The sequence below is a fragment of the Zootoca vivipara genome, chromosome 1 (genome assembly GCF_965207765.1).
Source record: "Zootoca vivipara chromosome 1, rZooViv2.hap1.1, whole genome shotgun sequence".
Lineage (NCBI taxonomy): Eukaryota > Metazoa > Chordata > Lepidosauria > Squamata > Lacertidae > Zootoca > Zootoca vivipara.
The window spans coordinates 89953937-89979638 of NC_142582.1; the positions used below are offsets into that span (position 1 = coordinate 89953937).

The 25702-nt window shown below is 46.0% G+C and overlaps 1 protein-coding gene across 3 annotated transcripts in view; it reads left to right on the plus strand.

The window, feature by feature from the left end:
* The first annotated feature begins 2912 nt into the window (after positions 1–2912).
* The window catches only part of RGS6 (regulator of G protein signaling 6), a 208205-nt gene continuing 185415 nt past the window's right edge, over positions 2913–25702 (plus strand). For all 3 annotated transcript variants that reach the window (XM_060273710.2, XM_088670129.1, XM_088670126.1), the window contains exons 1-2: positions 2913–3323; positions 11419–11519. In XM_060273710.2, coding sequence (XP_060129693.1) covers positions 11445–11519 — 75 coding nt within the window. In that variant the 5' untranslated portion in view covers positions 2913–3323; positions 11419–11444. The remainder of the gene's footprint in view (positions 3324–11418; positions 11520–25702) is intronic.

Below are 25702 nucleotides of genomic sequence, written 5' to 3' on the forward strand. Positions count from 1 at the left end.
GGGAAGAATAATTTACCTGGATATCTGTGAGAGTTTTTATAGTGTAGATTTAAGCTTTTTAACCGTGACACAGAAACAAGAGTACTTCTAAAGTCTGTATGGTGCTTTGGGTAATACTGAATAATCATAATGGACCACAGAGGCCTCAAAAATAGTGAATGTGGTTCGATTGAGAACTCCAGAAAAGTCACCCTGCTGCTGTATTTTCCTAGCATTTACATTTTGCTCCACATTTTGATTTCACAAATGACCACCATCCTGTTAATCCTTGTGCTTGTAGCATCGTCTGTAACACACTGACTCCATCTGAAATGGTGGGGTTATTTGTGACGGGGGTTTGTGCATGTGTTAGGCATTTAAAAACCTCATCTCACAATCATTGAAGTGTGTTTCTTGAACTTGAGGATGCCGGCCTGTCATGAATACTAAACACTCCTTATTATAGCCAAGTGCACCACAAGAAGAACGATGGCCTAAATGCATTCAAGCAAGTCTTCCTAACAGGTTCAGAACTCAGTGGTGGCCGGGGCCCATTGAAAATGGCAGGGCAGAAGACAAGGAGGCCAAGAGAAGGTGGAACCAGAGCCAATGGCAGAAAGAACCCACTAATTCCAGTTTGGCTTCCTTCCTCTTCCCTGCTGAGTTCTATAATGGCAACACTGAGACTAAGGAGGAGGAAGCTGGCAGCCAGCACCACCACACGGGCTAGAGGTAAGAAGGCAGGAATTTGGGGACTGTCAGAACTCCAGCCTGGGATTGTTGTGATGCATTGTGGTGATAAATGTCCACTTTGGATAAAGTAAAAACAGTGGAGGCTGCTCCATTAAGGTGAATGGAGAAGTGCCCACTAAATTCAGCCTGCCTTAGCCAGTGGCAGACCTTGGTGTTTCAAATTTCAGTAGTGCCCTGTTCAACGCCAAAATCTGGTGCCCCCCCCATCTCTTGCCTTCCGTTGGACATCATAGTTGCGATGCCTGTTGCAGCGCCCCAGAAGCTCCACACTCAGTACTCGACAGTTAATTTTACTGTCAGTGTGGTGTAGTGGTTAAGAGCGGTAGACTCGTAATCTGGGGAACTGGGTTCGCGTCTCCGCTCCTCCACATGCAGCTGCTGGGTAACCTTGGGCTAGTCACACTTCTTTGAAGTCTCTCAGCCCCACTAACCTCACAGAGTGTTTGTTGTGGGGGAGGAGGGGAAAGGAGATTGTTAGCCGCTTTGAGACTCCTTCGGGTAGTGATAAAGCGGGATATCAAATCCAAACTCCTCCTCCTCCTCCTCTTCAAACAATTTCACGAATGATCAAATTGGACACAATTCCGTGCTCTAAACTTGCTCCTTTTCTGATTTCTGAACTGGAATTTCCTCCTGTGACTTCCAATGAATTGATTACACAACTGATCATTGCTGTGTACCATCACCTTCTTTAAGGCAGTTGGGATAACCCCCTCATGCAAAGATGCATGAACCAGCCCCCACCCTGACTTGCACCAGCAACCAGAATGGGCAAGGGATGGGATGGGTAGCTAGAAGCACCTTGTCCACATCCTCAGGCCTCTGTAGCTGGAACTGATCCCACAGAACTAGATATGACTGTCGGACGCGTGTGCCGGACGTCTCACCAGAGATTATAATAGCAAAGGAATCAATATTGGTATGAAGGCGAATGGGTTTGTCCTTGAAGTGCCTAGCAAACTTATCCCAGCAGGCCTTTGATGCTTCCAGTGCCTCCTTATCCCCAAATTGTTTCACAAACAAGTCAGTGCAGGCCAATGACACCTCTTTGGGGCCAGCATGTAAAAGGACCCGAAGCCATTCTGAAGAACTGTTGGGTGGCACTGGGAGGACACAACGGAAGCAGAGAGAAAACATTTCTTTGCTGCATTCACGGCCTCAGAGCAGGCTTGACAGTGGGCATACACTTGCGTTTGATTGTGTTTGAGAGTTTTCTTTCACATGTTTATGCCATCTCCCTTACAGGTTCATTATTCTCGGACCATGGCAGGCCCTGAGGGAGAGGAGATGGCACTCGAGAGCGATTGTGTCAACCACCTGGGCTGTCTTCATTATTCCTCTCAATTTTGTTGTACGTATGGATGTGAAACGTTTTTTAAAAAATATTAAACCAGGTGGCGCTGTGGGTTAAACCACTGAGACTAGGGCTTGCTGATCAGAAGATTGGCGGTTCGAATCCCTGTGACGGGGTGAGCTCCTGTTGCTCGGTCCCAGCTCCTGCTAACCTAGCAGTTCGAAAGCATGTCAAAATGCAAGTACAGTAGATAAATAGGAACCACTACAGCGAGAAGGTAAATGGCGTTTCCGTGTGCTGCTCTGGTTCGCCAGAAGTGGCTTTGTCATGCTGGCCACATGACCTGGAAGCTATACGCCAGCTCCCTCGGCCAATAATGCGAGATGAGTGCGCAACCCCAGAGTCGGTCACGACTGGACCTAATGGTCAGGGGTCCCTTTACCTTTACCTTTATTGATGTGAAACGTTTTTTAAAAAATAATAAAGTAGTGTGGATTTGGAGGAGATGTTAGCATTGTACTGGTGATTTAAAATGTGCACCGCCCTGACATTAATTCAGGTTGTTAAGCAAAACCACAACCAAAAACAAAAACAAACTTGCTGGGGGTTTTTCTGCTAGGGGGGGGGGGGCTGCGCTCTCTCTCTCTATAAGGCCTTCAGAGCCTTTGGAAACGAGGCTGCAAGTTCCGCCCGCAGCCTGCAGTGGGCGCTGCTGCTACTCCCGCTGGCTCGCAAGGGACAAACCTGGGACTTGGAGCCTCTGTTTTTCCTTCTCCATCCACATCTCCTCCCTCGGCTCCGCTGGGCTGGCTTCTTCTTCTTCTCCTCCGCCGCCGCTGGGCTGGTCTCCCCGCCGCCACCGCCCGGCCTCGAGCGTAGCAAGACGGCGAGGGCGAAGAGCGTGTGCCAGAGCCGCGGGGAAGGCGAGAGAGGAAGGCGCGCGCGGAGGGGGAATGCAGCGACGGGAGGCGTGAGCCGCCGAGCATGTTGAGCGGGGCTCCGCCGCTTCTTCTGGGTCCATCTTCGCCAGCGGCGCTGCCAACCCTCCCTCGACCCCTTTGGCAGCCGGTACGCGCCCTCCTGAGGACGACGACGACGTCTAAGATACCCTGAAAGGCGGGCGGGAGAAAGAGAGGTCCAGATCCCCAGGGAAGCCGCCTCTCCTTTAACCCGCCTCCCCCCCTCCCCTCCCCTCCCCGCCACTTCGGCTTCAACATGAATCAGGCTGCTCCCTGCCGCCGAGGGGAAATTTAAAAGCCGTAGGAAAGCGACCCACAGCAGATCCTTGGTTGCCAAGGTAAATTACGATCGCCCTTGCGCAGCGTCCTCGCTTCCTCACCCCCCCCCCAACCTCCAAAGCTTTGTGGGGCAACGATGCCTAGCAATGCATGACCCCCACCCCCCCGCTTCCCCACGTTAAAGGGACACGGGAACTCATTAAATCGGCTATTCGGTTCCTTAAACCCGGCGAGCCCCAAGCAATGTGTGCTACTCCCTTTTGTGCAATGGGTACGAAAAGGAGGAGCGGGATTCGGATGAAGCAGCAGCTCTTGTCTTCCCCCTTTTGTTATTCTAGGGATGCAAATGAGTTGGAGGAGAGCGCCAGGCGACGAACTGGATCGCGGGCGTCGCCGTTGTAAACGCGCCCTCGGCGCGGCGTTCCATTCGGAGCGCAGCTATTTATTTGCATGCGGGGCCGTCGTGTGTTTGGGGAGGAACGGGGCGGGGGAGGTGCGCGCGTTGATTTTAAGCGCGGGGAGCGTTGGTTTGCCCGCCCGCCGGCCGGCTTCCCCGGGGGGCCTGCGCCGGGAGGAGAGGAGCGGGGTTTGCGTGCTAAGCGGGGCGCTGCGAATCGGTGCCGTGGGGCGCGCGCGGAGGGCGATCGCTAAGCAACGGGCTGGGCAAGGGATGGCGCTGCCTGGCTCGCTGCTGCGCCGCTTGCCCCTGACCCTTGGATCATGAAACTTGGGAGCAGGAGTTTGCCGCCGGCGGTCGCGTCTTGCTGCACGCTGTTCAAGGGCGAGAGAGGGGGGGGGCGCACTTGAAAATGGTTGCACTTGAATTGGCGATCTGCAGAGCTAGATGCCGGGGCTGAGGTCGCAAGTTTCGCGTATATTCGAAGAATGGGATTTGATTTTAAAACTCAAAGCAAATAAATGATCTTGCAACCAGGCCCCGAAGTACTTGGGGAGAGGAAGGTCCGAGGGGGTGTCTTCCCAACACGACCTGCATTTTAGGTTGGAATCTACATCCACTTCCCTGGGAGTGTGCCCCGTTGAACTAAGAGGTGCTTACTTCTGAGTAAATGCGTCTAGGGTTGCACAGGTAGTCTTTCAGCTGCTCCATGCACTTTCCTCTTGTTCCACAAAGGGGTTGAGGCTGGTTGGGCCCTAGGGATGGGACTGGAATCCTAAACTCTCTGACCCACTGAGATCAGTAGGTTAGAGGTTTCAGGCTTTGCCTTTGAGTTGTAGATGCATAGTCCCCTCCCCAACAACAAACTAAAAAGACAGCAATACTTACACATACTTCCATTTAGGCTGTGTACACACTATATCTTTAAATCACATTCAGAGCACGTTCTTTTGCTCAAAGAATTCTGGGTGGTGTAGTTTACCCCTCACAGAGTTCCATTTCCCAGCAGCCTTGACAAACTACAGTGCCCAGAATTCTGTGAGGGGGGCAAGTGTGCTATGCATGTGCTTTGGAGATATAGTGTGCAGAGTCACTTAAAGCCAAGTAAATACTTTGGCATAACTGAGTTGTGGCTGCATACCCATCATACATATAAAGCACCCACCCCGAAACAGAATATTGGGGGAACAGTAGTTTAATGGTGCTGGGAGCTTTGTGAGGGGTAAACTACAGTTCCCATGGTTCTTTTTGGCTCTGTATGTGCTTTAAATATATTTAAATATAATGTGCTGCCATGGAGTGCCTGAGAACTTGCATGTTACTCATCTGCACATCTTTCCAAAGAAAAATCAAAGGCTCTTGCTTGGATGTGAGACTGGTTTCATCCCCATGGCATTAGCAAGACCTGGCTGGTGACAGAGAGAAGGGAGAGTGCTGATTACAGGCATCTTTCCATATTCCCAGTTAGTGCATGAGTGTGCCATGCCCTCACAGCTGCATTGCATGGCCATACTGGTCCCGCACAAGTCCCCACCAGCACTGCGTGAAAGCAGCTGTGGAGCAGGCTTAGGTTCCCCACGTTTCTGGGCTGTGGGGATTAGAAGTGCTAGCACAGCCTTAAGGTTGTGGTCCCTTAAAATTAAAGCTCCTGGATGGGAGTTTAGTGTGCCCAGGTGGACTTCGAAAGTGAAGCTCAGCTTTGATTGCTTGTTGAGTTGGTTGAACATGTTGCCTGCTGGATTTTTTCTTAGGAAGCAGCGGTCCTGTCAATAGCTGTGTTTCCTTATCCTAAGCACAGGACAGGCTTGCACAGCTTGAAACCTACTTTCTGAGACTCTGATAAACCTTCTGTTTTTGCAGGTCAGGATGAGACTGCTAGAAGAGCAGTGCTGTCAATTAATCAGCAGGATCCCCCCATGCACTGCGTTCATGATGCAAGTTATGTAGGGAGGGTTGCTAAGTCTCTCCATTTTTAGTCGAATCCACTTCAAGTTTAATCAAAGGATGCATTTCACTTATATTTCCCAAAGCTCATTAAATAAAATTATATAGCCTAACAATGCGGTTATACGCTTTTATTTATTTTATTTAAATATTTATTGACTGCCAACCCTCAAAAGATACCGGGTTGATGTATAAAAGTGTCTGTGAAATTAACTCACACAGCATACAAGTGCAGTTTAAAACCAACAAATAAGCACAGCCAAAAACAACAAGGCAGACTATAGAGAAATCCTTATGTTGCAGTACCAAGCACACTTGTATGCACTTAATTTCCATTGAAACCGGTGGGGCTTGCATACAAGGAGTCACGTTCAGCATCATTAGGGAATCATCGTACTCTCTTCCTCAAAACAGTTGTCTTGAAACTTCACTGCTGAATTTGAGAAATATTTCTCTGGAAAGGATATTTTTATAAGGTGGGAAGGGAACTCAGGTACATCTGTGTTCCCATTTTTTATTTTGCTTTTGCTGCATAATCCTACAAGTCCCATTTCGAAACAATGCCATGCTGTTCACAGGTAGCAGATGAGTGTGGAGGGTGGAATATCATTGCTTTTAAAGGCGGTCCTTTCAAAGGCTGGAGGATATGGGTTCAGGGGAAAGAGGGAAAGTGGCCAGCAGCAGTAGCAACAAGAAAATCTGTGATACACAGGAACTGGAAATGGCTTGTATCAAGTGAGTCTGGAGAAGCCATTAATAACATACAAACAAACAAACAAACAAACAAGGTTCTTGCCAGCCCATCCGCATGAGGTCCCAGGGTGTGTTACAAAGATTTAAAAATAAAATATTAAAATCAGTTTAAAACAAATGTTAAAAGACGTGTTCCCCTCCTTGACAAGGCTATTCCTTCCTCTATCCATCCTTTTTACCTGTGAACTGGGGTGGGGAGTATACTATTGCCTTTCAGCTGGGACTTCCAAGATTATCCTGCAGAGGTTATAAGATGGAAGGGACTCATAGATGGTGTTAGCAGGGGAAAGGAGACCTTATTTTGTCTCCACCACCCATCCAAGGAGTGAAGGGCATTTTCATACATGAGACTTAAAGCAGATTTCTGATATAAATGTAACTTTAGCCAGAATACCACTACTTGTTCTGAGTGTCTTTCCTCCGCTTTCTCTTCCACATGAAGAAAGATCAGACATCTGCATAAATAGCGCAAAAGCAGCCCAAAGGCAATCTAAGCCTCCTACATGAAAGCTTTCAGAATCTGCAAGAGCCAGTGGGGTGTATTCAATGTAGACCACAGCTGGTCTCTGTGTGGGAAGACCCAGACTTGGCCAGAAAGTTCATTGACCTTGGGCCAATCCTAATCCCTCAAACCAACCTGCTTCTTAGGGTTATTGTAAGAAATTAGGTGGCCACCTATTTTGGAGTGCTTTTGCCGCCAGTTAAAAGCACATGTGTTTATCCTTCACTTTTAGTCCCAGATGCCTTTGGCTGTTACTGTTGTGATGTCTTTACTGATGATTTTAGCTTCATTGGATTTCTGTATTCAACTATTTAGTTTAGGATAAACACACAGGGAATTAGAAGATATTGAACTGGACCAGTATACCTGAAGGAGCATCTCCTCCCCCATCATTCTGCCTGGACACTGAGGTCCAGCGCCGAGGGCCTTCTGGCGGTTCCCTCACTACGAGAAGCCAAGTTACAGGGAACCAGGCAGAGGGCCTTCTCGGTAGTGGCACCCACCCTGTGGAATGCCCTCCCACCAGAGGTCAAAGAGAACAACAACTACCAGACCTTTAGAAGGCATCTCAAGGCAGCCCTGTTTAGGGAAGCTTTTAATGTTTGATGGATTTCTGTCTTTTAATATTTTGTTGGAAGCCGCCCAGAATGGCTGGGGGAACCCGGCCAGATGGGCGGGGTATAAATAAATAATAATAATAATAATAATAATTATTATTATTATGCAGCCTAAACAATGGGGAAACGCTTTTGAATCTATGCAGAATGTTTCCTTGGACCTGAAATTGAGATTGATTCAGCAAAAATTGATATTTATAGACAAAATACATGAGATTTGAGAACTAGCAATACTTAAGTACAATGATACAGCATCTCTCTTGCCTGCTTCTCCTGGCCTGGAGTCCTTCACCGCCTTCAAAGGAGCCTCTTGAGCATCTGAATGCTGAACTCCTCCTCCTCCTCCTCCTCCTCCTCCTCCTCCTCCTCCTCCTCCTCCTCCTCCTCCTCCTCCTGGTTCAATCCTGTTTTGCCCCCAGATCAGTTTGTAAATACAGGTTCAATTTCAGTTTGACATCCTGCTTCAAATGTTGATGGTCCTGTGGGTGAGGCAACAATTACCGGCAACTCATTTTATCAACAGCAAATATATATTGATATATATTGCAGTTTATCCCTGATTCAGCCATGCTTTCTGGTAGGAAGATGTCTGGATCATATGCACAACAAATACACAACTTTACATTTGTTGGGCTGTAAACTGATACTCTGGATAGACCCCCCCCCCCCATAAAGCTAATATTCATAGTTCCTTGCTGTTAGGAAATATTTGCAAGAATATCTGAATCACGACATCAGCCGTTGTTCAAGCCCTGTTTTAAAGTGACAAGTTGTCATGTCAGATAAAAAATTGCACCAGGGTTTGGGAATTAGGTATGTGCCTTTCCAGTGGAATAGTTCATCTTAGTCATGAATAAGCGTTACTATGCAGCTTTATACTGTAACTGATGACCAGCCTTCCCTTTGGGAATCAGTTTTGCCTTGAAAGCACAGAACTGTAGTGGTGTGTGTGTTTAATTTCCGGGGGGGGGGGGGGGATGCATAAGAACTAGCCATTTGTCTTGCTACCTAAAGTCATAATGATCTGCGTAAGCATCTCCCTAGCAACAGAATTTGATGTCATAAATAGAAGATTAAGGAATAAGATGAAAGATAAGCCACGGGTTTTTATGCAAAATTGATTATTGGTGAAGCAATATCCTGCCATAGCAACGTCTTGGGCGTTATAAAGAGGGGGTTTGTTTAAGGACTAGGCTCTAACCCTGCACTACTTCAATTCAGTGATGTCCTATTCATTCCACGTACAACAGCTTTTCCATTCACTTCCCTGGAAGGGCAGAGGGATATATGAGCTGAGGGAGCTGTGGGATAAATGGGGGAACCATAAGCCAAGAGGAATGTGTATCTTTGTGGTCATTAGCTTACACCAGCAGGTGAAGCAAAGCAGTGTAGTGATGGTGGGGGTGGGGTATCTTGTCTGTGATCCTTGGAATGGGAAAAATAAGGATTTTATGATGAGTAGGTCCCTATTTTCACCTGTGAAATGTTATAATCAGTGCTTGGAGCTGTGCTGGTTATACTGAACTAGCTTTAGGAGCTGCACCTACACAATCCATCTGCATGTGTGCTGTTTGTTGTCCAGCAGGGAAAACTTCCATGTACACCTGCTTTCACTCACACATTGCTCTTGCTGGGATCTGACAACACTTGTTTACTTTCCTGCTATTTCAAAGGAAGAAGCATGAGTAGAAACCCATTTTACAGATGCTAAAAGACTGACTTATTCCAGGCCATACATTTCTGCCATAATCCCAGAAATGGGGCTTTAGTCCACTTCTTTGTTTTAGCTCAGCCCTGGTTCTAAGGTATCCTAAACCAGGGATCAGCAAACTTTTTCAGCAGGGGGCCGGTCCACTGTCCCTCAGACCTTGTGGGGGGCCGGACTATATTTTGGAAAAAATTAATGAACGAATTCCTCTGCCCCACAAAGAACCCAGAGATGCATTTTAAATAAAAGGACACATTCTACTCATGTAAAAACATGCTGATTCCCGGACCATCCGCGGACTAGATTTAGAAGGCGATTGGGCCGCATCCGGCCCCCGGGCCTTAGTTTGTGGACCCCTTTCCTAAACTATGTCCCATTTCTTTCACCCTGATCCAGAAAAGGAGGTGCAGGCATAGAAGCAGATATTACTTGCTTGATCAGGAACTACAGACAAATAAATGCTGTAATCTGCGCGCACTGTATTATGTTCTATCAGTTGTCCATCTTGCACTACAATCCCAGGCATACCTATTTGGGAGTAAACTCCACTGAACTCATTGGGACACACTTCTAGTTTAGAACTGCATTGTTAATGTGTATCTTCATCTATGTTCTGGGGTAGCTCATTTTACTAAAGTTGGATCAGTGTTTGAATTTTAAGACAAAGACTCTGCACACACTTCCAATCTCATCCACTGTCATCTACCATATTAATGTCTTTATTTTAATGGCCTCTGTTTTTAGATGTGGAATTCATCATGGCCATTAACTGTGAAATGTTCTAAACTGGTTGGGTATTAAGCCCCTAAAAATACATTTTTATTATACGCTTGATGCATAGCAGTATGTTGATGTCTCTCAGTCCACTGGCATAAAATAACAGATCGTGTTCTTTGAATCTCCTTGCTAAATGATGATGAAACTATTTAGACTCTGCCAATATTGACTTTATTTTTGCATGGTCTGATGCTTTTTCTAATGTATTGTCTATTAGCAAAAGTAATGGCAAATGTTCCCTTTCTCCTCTCCTCTCCTTTCTAATTAGGCATGCAGTCATGATGGAGTTGAATTTGTCTGTTGTATTGTCAACTCCTGGAAAAGAATTAACTTCCTGATTGTCTCTTTCAATAGAAGTAACATCCATGGCCAAGTAGATGAATATGGACCACGGCACTCCTCCACCACCCCAATACAAGTCAAAGAAAATGTATTAATACAAAGCTTCAAAGTGAAACTGTTTCTGGCTAAGCATTAATGTAATTACATTGTGATGGGTCAGGACACTGGGTTTACCTTAAGAACGGTTGACCAAGTAGAGGCGAGCGAATGAGCAATGGCGCAATCATTTCTGCAAAACTTTGGAGCCAGCAAGATCTCTCCTTAGGAGGAAAAACCTAATCTCTTAGATGCCAGTGGGTACTGGGATGCCTGGACTTCTGTACCCATGGATATGAGGCTCCTCAAGGTGGTGGCGATTATTCTTTTGCTCTACAGCCTCATTCTTTGGCTCTCTTAAGACCCAAGATGCATATTTTTGGTTCTATCCTTTCATACAGATTTCCAGCCTTTTACTCACTTACACTACGTGTGGTATGGGCAAGGGAGCTTTTGATTGGCAGGGATGTTTTTGTAGGAGAAATGGAGAAACGTCACATATGCTGTCATGTTGACTTCTGTGTTTAAGATCATCTGAGGAGGTTCTGTTAATGGCGCCCCCTTATCAGAGTCCATCACATGTTCTGCTTGCAGGGTTCCTACAGGCATCTTGTTGGCAACTGTAAGAACAGGATGAGCACTGGCCTGATTCAGCTGCCCTGGTCTTCTGTTCTTAACAAGACTAATTAAGTCTTCCTCAACTTGTTGCCTGGCAGCTCCCATCAGCCCCAGTCAACAGCACTAAGCCCAAGTTCAACATTACTTTCTTCTAAGCAAATTACTTGCTTCTAAACAAATACTACAAACACACCCTGTCTCATCCAAAGAAAACAAAAATCTTCTTGCCCCTTGGCAAGGCAGTAAGCATGTGTTTAGACTCAACTTTGCCAGACTGTTATTTCATCAGTGTGATAAAAATATTTCTGCATCTCATGCCTTTCAGGGATTATATGATAGAATAAAATTCCTGAGCACACTTTTTGTCTTCTACATCTATGCTTATTATTTGATTTTGAATGTATCTTTCTGTATTTCTTCCTCTGGGTGACCCATTGAATAATGTTCTTCCCTTTTACAGCCTGGGTGAGAAGAAGGCAGTTCATAATGGCCCAAGGATCCAGTGACATGGAAACAGCTGATCAAGAGGAGAGCTCTCCAAATATGATTGTTTACAGAAAAGTAAGACATTCAGAGTCATTCATTACTTCTGTGCCAGCTTCTGAGCTGGATGACTATTTACATGTTTTCAGAAAATAACTTGCTGCATAATCCCATACATGTCTACCTTGAAGTAAACCTCAATGAGATCAATGAGATTTACTCCCAGGTAAGTGTGCATAGGACTGCAGACTTATTTTCCAAAGGGATTATTCAGCTTTTTTACTATAAGATTAACGGTTTTCTGTAGTTTTTGTCTGTACTTGGGTTTGCTACCTGTAAATTTAAAAGGAAAACGTAAGATATCACTGACTGCTAGTAAAATAGGTTGAATTAGATTCACCTTTGTAAGAGTCTGTTGTAGAACTGGTATTTTGGTTTGCTTTTTTTAAACAGTAGACAGCCACAACCAAGCTAACTGCAGTTTTTGACTGACTTCATTGGAACCTAATTGGCATAAATCACTGTACTTTGACTTAGGACTGTATTCAATATAGTGCTAAGCAAAACATTCTGTCAGCGCAAGGATTTCTCCTTACACAATGGAATGTTCTCCACTTCTCCTCCCCCCTCCCTACGTCTGTTCTTGGGGTTCCTCCAGCCTGTCAGAGCAGGTTTGGGGCTGGCAAAGGGCATGCACTGGAAGAGGGTATGAGAGGGATCCTGTTACAGTAGCACTAATGTTTTCAGCTGAGCAGCTATTTAGTTGAATGCTGCCCAGAGCCGGCCAACTAAAAGGATTTGTCTTCAAGTTGAAGGTTCCAAAATAGTCCCATGTAGTCAGTATAAACCACTCTACGAAAAACATTTTCTCTTCCTTCAATTTCCAAAGAACGGGCTATCTTGGAAATGTTTTGGCACACATTTGAACAGAGATGTTACTATAATGCAGTATCCTACTAGTTGATAAAGAAAACAGTAGAAGTTCAAATGCACTTTTCCTTATGACCATGAAAGTGGCGATATATAAAATTGGCCTGCAATCCTTCGCTCACTTAAACTGGAGTAGGTCCCATTGGCTTCAGTGGGACTTACTTCTCAGTAGACATTCACAGGATTGCACTGGAGGTGCAATCCAGGTGGCCTTGCTGTGCTAAAGTAGCTGTAGCATTTAACCAGGAGGTGGAGGGGAGGGAGAAATGGAAAATGCACCAAATGGTTCTAGGCTTGTGCATCCCAGTTCCTGTTTGGCGTTTTAGCAACTGCATCCACTGTAACAGACTTTTGTCTGCCATTTGGACTAGCGGAAATCAGCATGGAGACCACCACAGCTCCTGTATACAGTATGTGTGTGTATCAGATATCCAATTCACATACTTAGTTGGCATACCGGGGGATGGGGGAGGCAGAGGAACTCTGCCCTTTGGAAACCTCATTGTGCGGTGTGTGAGATCTTGGTCATATTATTAAAGGCACCTGTAGGTTGCTTACCCCCAATCAAAAGTCAAGAAGACCAAGCTGTTGGTTTTAACCTTTCCTATTATTACCAGTAAAATTCTGTAATGCAGCCTAGCCTTCAGTAAAGGCTATTTTATCTTTCCATAATGAGATAGCAGAAATCCCCTTGTGGGGACTGTTCTATTTCAGGTTTTATATGGGAAGCCAATGTTTTGAAAGCACTTGCCCCCAAGTTAACACATCAGGCACTATGTCAGGATAGCACAAGACTTCTCTCTGGTAATTAAACTGTTGACGCGGGGCAGCTTCCCCATGGAGTCCTTGCTAGCAATCTGCACCTTTTTATGTATAGCTAGAAAGAGTACAGCCCTTGTATAAGAGCTTTACCACTACATAATGCAAACCTTTTAAAAAATGTAATGTGAAATGCACTATCTGATTCAAGACGTTCAATGTTGCATTAGAAATACTTCAGGAGGTAGATTTTAAAGTTATATGTGACTGAGAGCATTAATTTGTACATTAGTACTTGCTCATATACAAAGAATAGGGTTTTTTTAAAGCAGAAACTAAACTAATCTAATTGCTTGCTTTAAACATAGCAGGAAATTCTCTTCAGTGCTGAAAGTGGAACTTACACATGAATCTGAATCAATAATCTTGTTTAACTACAGTGGTGCCTCGCTAGACGAATTTAATTCGTTCCACGGGTCTTTTCTTATAACGAAAAATTTGTCTAGCGAATCCCATAGGATTGCATTGAAATTTTTTTGAATTTTTTTTTGCCCATAGGAACGCATTAATTGAATTTCAATGCATTCCTATGGGAAACTGCGATTCGCTAGACGAATTTTTTGTAAAACGAATTCGTCTAGCAAGGCAACCTCCGCTAGAAAAAACCTTTCATTAAGTGGAAATTTCGTTAAGCAGGGCATTCGTTAAGTGAGGCACCACTTTATATATCCTGATAGAAGTGCTGAGTTTCATTAGGCTACCATTGTCAAGCACAATTTTTCTTTACACAAACACAGTATGAATCTCTATGAAGAGGATTATATTTCAGGTTCTGGTGCAGTTGAAAATGAGTGTTAATATTGGGCAGCATCATATATACTGGGAGGAGGAATGCTTGATCCTCTGGATGCTATTTGGGTTCCAGTTCCCATCATCCTTGGCCATTGACCATGCTGGCTGAGGCTGATGGGAACCAGAGTCCAGTAGCAACTAAAGGGTCACAGGTCCCCCACTTGTAATATACACATGCTGAATATTTATTTCCACGCTATGGACTGTTGATGTGCTGTATAGAGTCATAAAACCAGGGAAAGCAAATGTGCTTTTCTCCAGATGTTGCTGGGGTCCAACTCCCATCAACCCCAGCAAAGCATGGCCAACAGCCAGGACTGATGGGAGTTGTAGCCCAGCGTTGACTACCCGCACATCAGACTGTCTAGGAGTCATGAGTGGTCAGAAAACCTTTAAGACAGTAATCTCTTCATCTCCCCCAGATTCTTGTGTTGCTGTATGTAGGACCCTGCCCTCTTCCAAGGCACATGCAACAAAGGTTAGCTTTCATTTGAAGTGAATTGGGTTGTATTGGGGCCCAGTGGAAGAGCTTTGAATGCAGAAGGTCCCAGATTCAGTCTCGAGCATCTCCAGATCGGGCTGGGAAATATCCCCGTTAGAAAACCTAGAGAGCTGCTGCCAGTCAGCACAAACAGTACTGATCTAGATGAACCAATGGCGTAACTTGGTATAGGACAACATTCTCTGCTCCTCTTGCTTCTTTCCATGTCTGTCACTGTGAGCATGGCAGAAGATGGGCAAATTCGAAACAACACAGGGAGGATGCGAAATATTTTATTAAGCAAGCAGTAAGAGGTAACATCAATTGATTTTTCATGACTGTCACTTGTCCTTGAAATCTAAGCTATACTGATAGCTTTGCTCATTTGAGTATTATTTCTCGGATCCAAATGGTCCAGGGCTTTCGCTTTCCTGCAATCAAACTCATAAAAATAAGAGATTTGAGGGCCATGCCAGAAAGAAGCCTGCTTTTGTGCCATCTGGCAGAAAAGGCCACAGAACAAATCTTGGCCTCTCATTATCAGAAAGAACTTTCTAATTTTGAGGGAGTTCAGGGGAACTATTAAAAAATGGCAAAGGATTTGGGACAAATTGTATTTCAAAATGATATGTGTGTATGTTGTAAGTATGAGTAATTAATCTGTTTAGGAGCAGATAAACAGTTTGGGGGGCTTGGCCCAAAGAACACTGGATACTGTGAACTCACATCCACCAATAAAAATGACTTGCATTTTAAGTCCCTTAAGATTAATGTCCTGTTTGTGTTATCTGCTGTAGAGGCTTATAGATATTTACGTAGAAGTTCGTTAGGTCCGTTAAATGGAGGCTGCAATCCTATACTGCAGAGATAGTCAACATGATGCCATCCAGTTGTTTTTGGATTCTAACTCCAGTCATGCCTGACCAATGTCTATGTTGGCCGGGGCTGATGGGAATTAGAGTCCAACAACATCTGTAGAGTGTCACATGGTCTAACTCTTTTGAACTCACTTACCTTGAACTCGTTGGAGTTTCTGAGTAGAACTTGAGAGTATTTTGCTGTAAGTGGATGAATTCATATGAAAGGAGAACCTAAAATATTTCTGAATTATATATATATTTTTTAATGGCAAAGAATGCAAAAATGTTTTCCTGGCTCAGTAAAGAATTATCTTAGCCTAGTTCAGCCTTCCTGAGCCTGGTGCCATCCATATGTTTTGACCAACAGCAGCTGCCTAGAGTTGATGGGAGCTGAAGTACAAAACATCTGGATGGTTGGGGAACGCTGGCTTATTCTTTCAGTGGCCTCAGTCCAGTATACCTGAAGGAGCTTCTCCACCCCCATCCTTCTGCCTGGACACTGAGGTCCAGCTCCAAAGGCCTTCTGGCAGTTCCCTCACTGTGAGAAGCGAGGTTACAAGGATCCAGGCACAGGGCCTTCTGGGTAGTAGCACCCACCCTGTGGAATACCGTCCCATCAGGTGTCAAGGACTTTTTGAAGGCAGCCCTGTTTAGGTAAGTTTTAAATGTTTGATGTTTTATCCTGTTTTAATATTCTGTTGTAAGCCGCCCAGAGTGGCTGGGGAAACACAACCAGATGGGTGGAGTATAAAAAAATATATTATTATTATTATTATTAATTTGCTTTTGTATAAATGGGATGAGTCCTTCAAATGGTCTTTGATTTCATGTTCTCAATCTGCTCCTTTGACATATATATTAACGCAGTACTACTAGCAATTTTTCTGAATCTGAAGAGGCCATTTACCTAAGCTCCCCTCAAGGGGAGAAAATTTGCAGAAAAATAAGGTGTGTGAAATGATCCTCTGCCTGCCTGCACCACAACAGGACTTAGTCAGCACTTTGCCCAAATTCATGCTAACTATAGTGTGATTTGAGGACTGGGGGGGGAGGGGGCTATATTAGGTTTAAGTTGGAAGGAAAGTATTGGATGACTGTCATCTTCTATCACCACACAAAGCAAGGTACTGTTTTTCCCCAGGAGAGGAAAAATACAGAAAATAACTGCTACAGCTGCAATTGCCACTTGACCACCCATCTCATGTCCCTGGGCAGTTCACACTGGTGACAGCTTGATGCCTCCATGGCAACTAGAATGCAAGCATTACCCTTTCCATCCCTGTGGAGGAACTAACCCTGTTAAGCACCCTGTTAAGCTATGATTATCACCCAAAACGGGTGTGTGCATGCGCATGTAAACTGCTTCACTTGACAAATAGTGCTGTTCAGTTTCTGGAGCTTTAAAGTCAGAAAATATCTCAAAGAATGATCTACTTTCCTATAAATTTAGGATCTTGCCATTCCCAGCCTTTAGTTGAGGCTGTATTTACTCCATCCCCTTTTAGAAAGAGGACTCTCAAATTCTTTCCTTAAAGGGAGGAAATAAGGGATTTCCTTCTTAGGCCTGTAGGGGGAAGCAAGCCTCCTATACTGTATAGAGGAGAGACTTCACCCAAGCACTTCCTTTTCTATTCTTTCAGCATCCTGCCCTCTCATCCTTCCAGCAGGGTGCTTTTTGCTGGTTGCCTTATGGGGCTCAGTAGGAATTATTAGGCTGCTATCTAATTGACCTTTGAGGGCCCTTGCATACTCTACTCTCAATGCAACTGGGTTCTGGTTGGCTGGGTTTAAGCAGGCTGTGTCACCTTTTGGTAGGTTGTGTGGGAAGGTGAGCTGAATTTAACATGGCAAGGACTCTCCACCACTAGCTTCCTCCTATTGTTGACCAGCTTGGGTTTGTGCTCTTGGGACCTGGCATGTGCCACATGCCAAACAGCAAGGGTGGCTAGCACAGCTCAGGTCCCACAGCCATGACTTCACTTTTGTGGAAGATGCTTTTTGCCTACTACTATGCCTGCATTGGTGATGAAGTTCCTCCGGGGTAGTTTGGCTTTCAGAGGCAGGCAGGAGATTGTACAGATCATTCCTGTCTACAATTGTTTGGTGCGATTGGCACAAGCTCTTCTTCATTCCAGGTCTGGTTAAAGTGCTAAGAGTCTTGTCTGTCTGGTGTCAGATACCATGGAGCAATGATGGTCAGGAGCTGTTTCAGTACCACGGATAGCTCTCAGTGAGCAACTTTCTCTGACACCCTTGTAGAGAACTCTTCTCTTCCTTAAAGAGCCAATCCTCTGGTCTGAAGATGGGCAATCCTCCTATGTTCCATGGCCACCTGCCTGGTGTGTGCCACTGGAATGATGAGGTAGTGGACTCCTCAGGCTCAGAGAACTCTACAGGTCCTGGTTCTAGGGGAGTTTTTTGTGGACTGTCTGTCAGCTACATCCCCACTGGTCTCCATATCTCCAGCAGCTGGCTCAGATCCTTGAACCTGATCTGACTCCTTGGCTGGTGCCTCTGGCATCTCATGTTTCTGCCTGGATTGCTGCTGGACAACACTAAGGTTCTAAACCATGGGTGAGGGACCTGTGGCCCTTGTTGGACTCCAGCTGAAGTCCTGTCAGTCCCAGCCACTGTGGCCGATGGTCAGGGACGATGGGAGTTGAGAGGCCAACAGCATCTAGAGGGCCACAAGTTCCTCACTTCTCTCCTAAAAGTCAGTGCAGTTGGATAACCAGTGTGACTAAGCAACTGCTGATGTGAGTGATCTGCTCTTATGAGCACTTCAGGTTCTGAACTTCATGAAAAATTGCAGCAGCTGTTTCCACAATTGCAAAGATTGCAAAATGCCACGTTTCTTCTTGCAGAGGCAGCCCCTGCAATCTCCCAGGATCCTCCCACTTCAGACTCCCAATTTCAGCATGAAAATAGAAATGGGAAATATTTTGACATGTAACACACACATGCTATTTTTTTAATTACTGATCACGCTGCACAAGTGACAAATGAATATATATTATAAATAATAGTTGGAAGGTCAGTGCATATTTCCTGTTATAGACCCCCACGGGAGCGTATGAGGGAAATTGTGTTTATGCATTGTGCTGTGAGGAAGAGAGTGAGAAGAGAGTGCCTTGGAATTACTAGGATTAAGCAATGAGGAGAAGAGGAACATCAAAAATGAGATATGGGGGCTAGGGACTTGAAGCTAAATCCACTGCAAAGAAGATACAAGATGCAAGTGAATGGGGAATCAAAGGTATATAAAAATTGAAGGATTAGAGCTATCTGACTTAATGACAGTGCTATATCAGAACTGGTTGGAGGAAGGTAATATGCCAAGAGGGATTTAAAAGTAGCTAGGAGGCAGTTTTACTCTATGTAAATCCCCGTTGCTGTTTCAGATGGATAAGACAGTCTGCTTTGAATCTGTCAATGGAGAAATTTCAGATCAGCTGGGATTTGCACCAGCATTGCACACTTTGGTGAGGAAAATAATGTGCTGAGTTCATAGAATAGCTTGGTGCCTGGCTGGAATCAAATGGCTGGGGAGGGTGAAAGAATGCCAAGGCTAAAACTCAACTCAACCAAGAATAGAATTTCTGTTTCTACCCCACAGTTGCAACAAAAGAATTTCAGGCTGCAATTAATTCCAGTACCAGAAGTGACATAGGAAGCTGCCTTGTCCTGGGTCAGACCATAGCTCAGTATTGTCTCCTCTGATAGCAGCGTTCCAGGGCTTCAGACAGGGACCATTCCCACCCAATCTGGAGGTGGTGGGGATTGAACCTGGGACATCCTGCACGCAAGGCAAATGCACTACAGCTCTTTTCCAAAGCTATAGTCTTTCCTGGTTGGCAAATGCATCCAGCACTCCGTGTTTTGACTATGCAGATGTTTGTGGGCCATCAGTTCAATTTCAACCACAGCATTTGTTTGTTCTCAGAAGACGGCCTTGGTCAGTCTCCCCTCCAGTGCCAACTTGACTGTCAAATAGCAGTGCATCTTGTGGAATGTGGAAACCCCACCTCTCAGTTTGTCCTGTGGGGATGGTTTTTGGTGAGTACAGTGGCTGGGCTTCAGCAGGCCTCACCCCAGACTGGGTGCAACACTGCCTCATTTGAACACATTGCTTCCTGTATTGAAAGTGGTGATTTGGAGGATTTCTACAGGGATAACAAGAACAAAAGAAAGTACTTCTTCATATAGTTACTGTAAATCATGGAATTCGCTCCCACAGGATGTACCGTGTTTCTCCTAAAATAAGACACGTCTTATATTAATTTTTCCTCCCAAAAAACACAACACGGCTTATTTTCAGGGGATGTCTTATTTTTTTTTTTACCTAAGTAGGGTACAGCATTATTACCGGTAAGGATGGTACAGGGCTTTCTTGCGCCACCCGCTGAGCCTGCTGCCGGGTCCCAGGGCTTCACGCGGCGTGGCTGAGGCCGCTGCCGGCTCCTGCGGCTTCGCGCGCCGCCCGCCGCCGGGTCCCAGCTTTCACGCAGCCGCTGGCTGAGGCTGCTGCTGGGTCCTGCCGGCTTCGCGCGATGTGGCGCTGCTGAAGCTCCTGCCGGCTTCGCGCGCCGCCCACCGCCGGGTCCCGGGCTTCACACAGCCGGCTGAGGCTGCTGCCGGCTGCTGCGGCTTCGCCCGCCGCCGGGTCCTGGGCTTCACGCAGCCGCTGGCTGAGGCTGCTGACAGCTGCTGCCGGGTCCTGCGGCTTCGCAGGATGCGGCGCTGCTGAAGCTCCTGCCGGCTTTGCGCGCCGCCGGGTCCCGGGCTTCGCACAGCCGGCTGAGGCTGCTGCCGGCTGCTGCGGCTTCGCGCGCCGCCCGCTGCCGGGTCCCGGCTTTCACGCAGCCGCTGGCTGAGGCTGCTGCTGGGTCCTGCCAGCTTCGCGCAATGCGGCCCTGCTGAAGCTCCTGCCGGCTTCGCACGCCGCCCACCGCCGAGTCCCGGGCTTCACACAGCCGGCTGAGGCTGCTGCCAGCTCCTGCGGCTTCGCGCGCCGCCCGCCACTGGGTCCCGGCTTTCACGCAGCCGCTGGCTGAGGCTGCTGCTGGGTCCTGCCGGCTTCGCGCGATGCGGCACTGCTGAAGCTCCTGCCGGCTTCGCGCGCCGCCCACCGCCGGGTCCGGGCTTCACACAGCCGGCTGAGGCTGCTGCCGGCTCCTGCGGCTTCGCGCGCCGCCCGCCGCCGGGTCCCGGGCTTCACACAGCCGGCTGAGGCTGCTGCCGGCTCCTGCGGGTTCGCGCGCCGCCCGCCGCCGGGTCCCGGCTTTCACGCAGCCGCTGGCTGAGGCTGCTGCTGGGTCCTGCCGGCTTTGCGCGATGCGGCGCTGCTGAAGCTCCTGCCGGCTTCACGCGCCGCCCACCACCGGGTCCTGGGCTTCACGCAGCCTGCTCCCAACACTACCCGGTATGGCTTATTTTCGGGGTATGTCTTATATTAATTCGACTCATGAAAAGCCTGCCATGGCTTATTTTTAAGGCCTGTCTTATTTTAGGAGAAACACGGTAGTGATGGCCACCAACTTGGATGGCTTTAAAAGGGGATTAGACAAATCCATGAAGGTTGTCAATGGCTACAAGCCACAATGGCTCTGCTCCACCTCCCCTGTTGGAGGCAGTATGCTTCTGAATCTCAGTTGCTGGAAATTGCAAGTGGGGAGAGTGCTGTTGCATTTGGTTCCTGCCTGTGGGCATCCCATAGGCACCCAGCTGGCCACTGTGAGAACAGGATGTCAGATGGGCCTTTGGCCTGATCCAATAGGACTCTTATGCTCTTAGGTCATTGTCAGAGGTTCTTGTGGTTACTCTTGAGTAACGACACTCCACACCTCCTTGTCTTTAAGGTGTCTTTATTGTGCATATTATTTACAGTGCAAAGAGTCTGGAAAACATGTCTGCTTAGTCCGAGTCAGAACCTTGCAATGGCTTCTTTCTGTTTCGCGCCCAACATAACAGCTTGGGAACCCCAAAGCGCCTCCCTCTCACCCTACAGGGTGCCGTATGCATCAATTCAGGCGTGTGGGGGGGGGAGGGCCGTCCTTCTGACTGCTCTCCAGTGGCCAATCCCGTCATTTCCTTCCTAGCTGCTTCCTTCTCTACTCAGTGTTGAGGCTCTCTCATGCTGTCAGAGCCTCTCTCCTCCCTCTCTACTTCCTGATTCCTGTAATCTGATTGGCTACTGGACTTGCTGCTCTGCGAAGAACTCGACCTGATGAGGGGAGGCTGTTCCCTATAAGCCCTCCCCCTTACAGTCATGGTATCAGAAAGGGTATCCCAATCTACTATATGTTGTCTACTAACTCCTATATAATTTGCATTAATACCAGCTCAACTCACAATTTTGTGGTGATGATCAGAAAGGGAGGGAAGGGGATTAGTTACTCTGAAAATGTGCTGTGAAAACCACATAAAGAATTTGCCAGGGCATGTTTTGCTTATCACATCAATGCTTTAGGGGAGTGTGGGATATGATCCATAAGCCAGTCACATCCCTGCATGAGGCATGCACTTGGCCTTGTGACATATTCACAATTCCAGAGAGACAACAAGGCATGGATGTCAGTCAGGTCATGCTTCCTTCTCTTAGTGAGTCAAGAGTGCCATCTTTGCTCCTGGGAAATTGTTGCATATTTAGAGAAATTGTTTTGGGTGGATCTTGCGCTTCTTTTACTAAGAGTTTTTAAAATGGAGAAGCGGCGAGAGTGGAAGCCAGTGACCTGGAAAACAAGCTCAAATTAAGACATGTCAGGTTGATGAGGACTCCCCAGGGGTTTCAAGCAGGAGTAGTTGAGATTCTTTCCTAAATGGAATATGAAGGAAGTGCAGCACGGACTTCTTCCATTTCTCGTTCTATTTTAATTCGCCCCACTCCATTGCATACCTGGTAAGGTAGGCAGGCAGTGCTTCCTTTTAAGCATTGATGGATTTGTTCATATGTTTTTGGAATGAAAACTGACAAACTAAAATGAAATAGTTTTATTTTAAACATGGTAAGTGGAGATAGTTGAATGCCTACGTCCTTGGCTCAAATCCAGACTGTTGGAAGAGAACAGAGTTATTTATATGAAAGCAAGTTACGGTAGTATCTCCGTACAGGAGTTAATGGGACCTACTCCTGGTAATGTGCTTAGATCTTCAGCCTGCAGTCCTGTGGGTAAGCATCTCTGAAAACAGTGGATCTTGCGTCCAAGTAAACCTGTATAAGATTATGCTGCATGGCACACAGGGGAAAGACACAGTTATGGGTGAAATAGCTTAACTATTGAAGAGAAGCTAAGTAGTTGAAAGAGGGCATTCAAATATGTATTTCTAATTTGAATGCCAGAGCTTTCTGTCCGTCCCCCCCACCTTCAGTTGATGGTGCCAGGAATGAAATGTATAACTTTACTTGTAATCTTTCTGATGGATAATGTAATGGCTGGGAGACTTTTGGATGCTGCTGCTTAATTAAACAGTACATTGAACAGTGTCCAGTGGTATTTTCATGCCTGAGCTGGAAAGTCAAACTGATTCCCTTTCCAATTTTACATTGATTTATTTGAATGATTTTAGGAACAGTGTTTACGACAGTGTTGCACTATAGTAAGAAAACACCAGCAATAGTCATAATAAGCTGCTGCTACTATAAACCAGGCTTCGCCAACCTGGTGTCCTCCAGATGCCTTGGACTGCAGTTCCCATCAGCCACGGGTGATGTCTGTACTGGCTGAGGCTGATGGGAGTTGTAGTCCAAAACTTCAGGAGCCCATGAGCCTGCCAAAGGCTGCAGTTAATACTGTTATTATTGTTATAGCTATTTGCTGCTTGTAAACCATGCTAAAAGTAACAATGGCATAAAAGGTTCAGCATAGAACAGCAGGTAGGATAAAATCATCATGGAGCCAGTTGATATTACGTGCTAAAAAGACTGGGTGGGTAATAATAAAAAGGCCATCTCCTGGCCGTTGAGTTTGAGAGACCTCTGTTCTCACAGAGCTACAATTCCTGGGAAGAGGGGATGACCGTTAGACCACTCTGAGAATTGTAGCTCTGTGAGGTGAACAGGGATCACTTTTATTACCCTTAAATAAACAACCATTCCTTGGATTGTTTGGGATATAAATACAATAAATAAGCTCTTCTGCTTACCTGCTTAAGAAGGCTGGAGGGGCCAGCCAGATGGAGATGTTGGTCGCCAGTCTGGCATTCAGAGAGCTCCACATGGTCGCAATTATACCCACACCAGTTGCAAAATGTGCCCGATGCCTAGCTAGTTTTGAACAGTGCTGAGAACTCATTTGAAACGAAGCTTCTGCTTTGCTTCACCACACACAGATCTGGAATTATCCTCAGTTGTAATCTGTGGGTTTCAGCTGCTGGTTGTGACTCAGTAGCAACGTAGCACTTCACCTTGAAGTAGAAGCCACAAGTGAGCAGTTTCTGGATTGACAGCTGAGCTTGTGCCATTAGGTTAACATGTGATGCTAAACATTTTTTTTTCCAGGGAACTACTCTATCACTGACATTAAGTATTCTTAACTAATACTGGGATCTGGTCCAAATAAATGCTTTTTACTTCAGCTCAGCATTCAGTATATAAATCTCAAATTACTGCTGACAAAACAGATGCTAACTACAAATCAATGAGCATTTTGTTCCTTTGCTGTCTGAGACAAGCTCTGTAAAAGAAAACTCAGAAATAGTTAAAATGAGGAGATGTTTGTATATTCAGTGACTTTTTTATGCCATGAAACAAATTATTAAGTGGCTGACTGGTAGTCTAAATATTGAGTAGTTATTTCCAGGGTATACAGAACAATGCTGTTATCTTCTCCTCCACTCTCGCCTATTGCCCAACTTCCAGAACATGCACTCAGAAAACACGGTCTCAGTTAAGATGTATCACCCAAAACGTGGTTTGGAATTACACAAACGAGCATCAGGGTTTACGTATTCCCTTTCCCTTCTCACATTCTCCAGCACTTCCAGGTTTGTAGCTGTAGTTTGGCATTATAAGTTGAACTGAAATACTATGCGCATGAAAGCTTATACCAAGAACAAACTTAGTTGGTCTCTAAGGTGCTAGTGGACAATTTTTTTATATATTTCGACTGCGTCAGACCTACCTGAATCTGGAATACTATGGTTGTGCAAGTCGTGGTTTGTCCAGTTTGGATGCAATGGCAAACTATGGCTTGACAGAAAAGCAGTGGTGCAGGAGGGGATTGTACTGCACAAATAGAGGAGGATTGGTGTTAGGAATGTAAGAAGCTGCTTTCTACCAAGCCAGACCATTGTTCCATCTAGCTCAGTAGTGTTTATAGTCCAAGCAGCTTCTGCCAAGATTTCATACAGGAATATTTCCTAGGCCTACCTGGAAATGCCAGGAATGAACATGGAACCTTTTGGCTGCAAAGCAGATGCTCAACCACAGAGCTTTAGTGGAGATTACCTCCACTGGGTTAAACCACTGAGCCAAGGGCTTGCCAATCAGAAGGTTGGCGGTTCGAATCCCCGTGACGGGGTGAGCTCCTGTTGTTCGGTCCCAGCTCCTGCCAACCTAGCAGTTCGAAAGCACGTCAAAGTGCAAGTAGATAAATAGGTACCGCTCCGGTGGGAAAGTAAACAGTGTTTCCGTGTGCTGCTCTGGTTCGCCAGAAGCAGCTTTGTCATGCTGGCCACATGACCTGGAAGCTGTACCCCGGCTCCCTTGGCCAATAACGCGAGATGAGCGCCGCAACCCCAGAGTCGGTTACGACTGGACCTAATGGTCAGGGGTCCCTTTACCTTTACCTGCCATGACAGGAGAAACAAGAAGCTGGCAGATTCCAGCTAGGACCCCAGAGGCCAAGACTCTACTCTGTAAGGTCAATAACGTCTGGCTGCATTTATAGCCACTTCAAGGAATGTTTGCCCACCAAGGCTGTTTTTTGAACTTTTTGCATATAGCCTGTTTCAATCCAAGCTGGTCATTATAAGAACGTTGTAGCATTAAGAATTTGATGCCAGAGTTTGCTTGTTTTCCTCTTCCCTCCCCATCACTTCCTCCCTTTTGTGCCATTTTTTAAGCCTGAGGGAAAGGACTCTGTTGTTTTTATTGATTTGTAAGCCACTCTCAGTGCTTTTCTGACTGAACCATGGGGTATAAATGCTTAGAAAAAAATACATTTAATATTTTCAGCTGCAGGGAATTTTTTTTTTTAAGTTGGGGCTCTTCCATTTTCTCTCTTAGTTTGGGGTCAGGTCAGGGGTAATGTGGCAGCAGATGTGGAATTAAAGCACTCTCTTTTTTTTCTTTTTTGCACCCATGTATTGTTGAAATAAAAGCTTCTTCTTGCTGGAAATTAATTATTGAGTGTTGCGATGCTTTATAAGATATTTATATA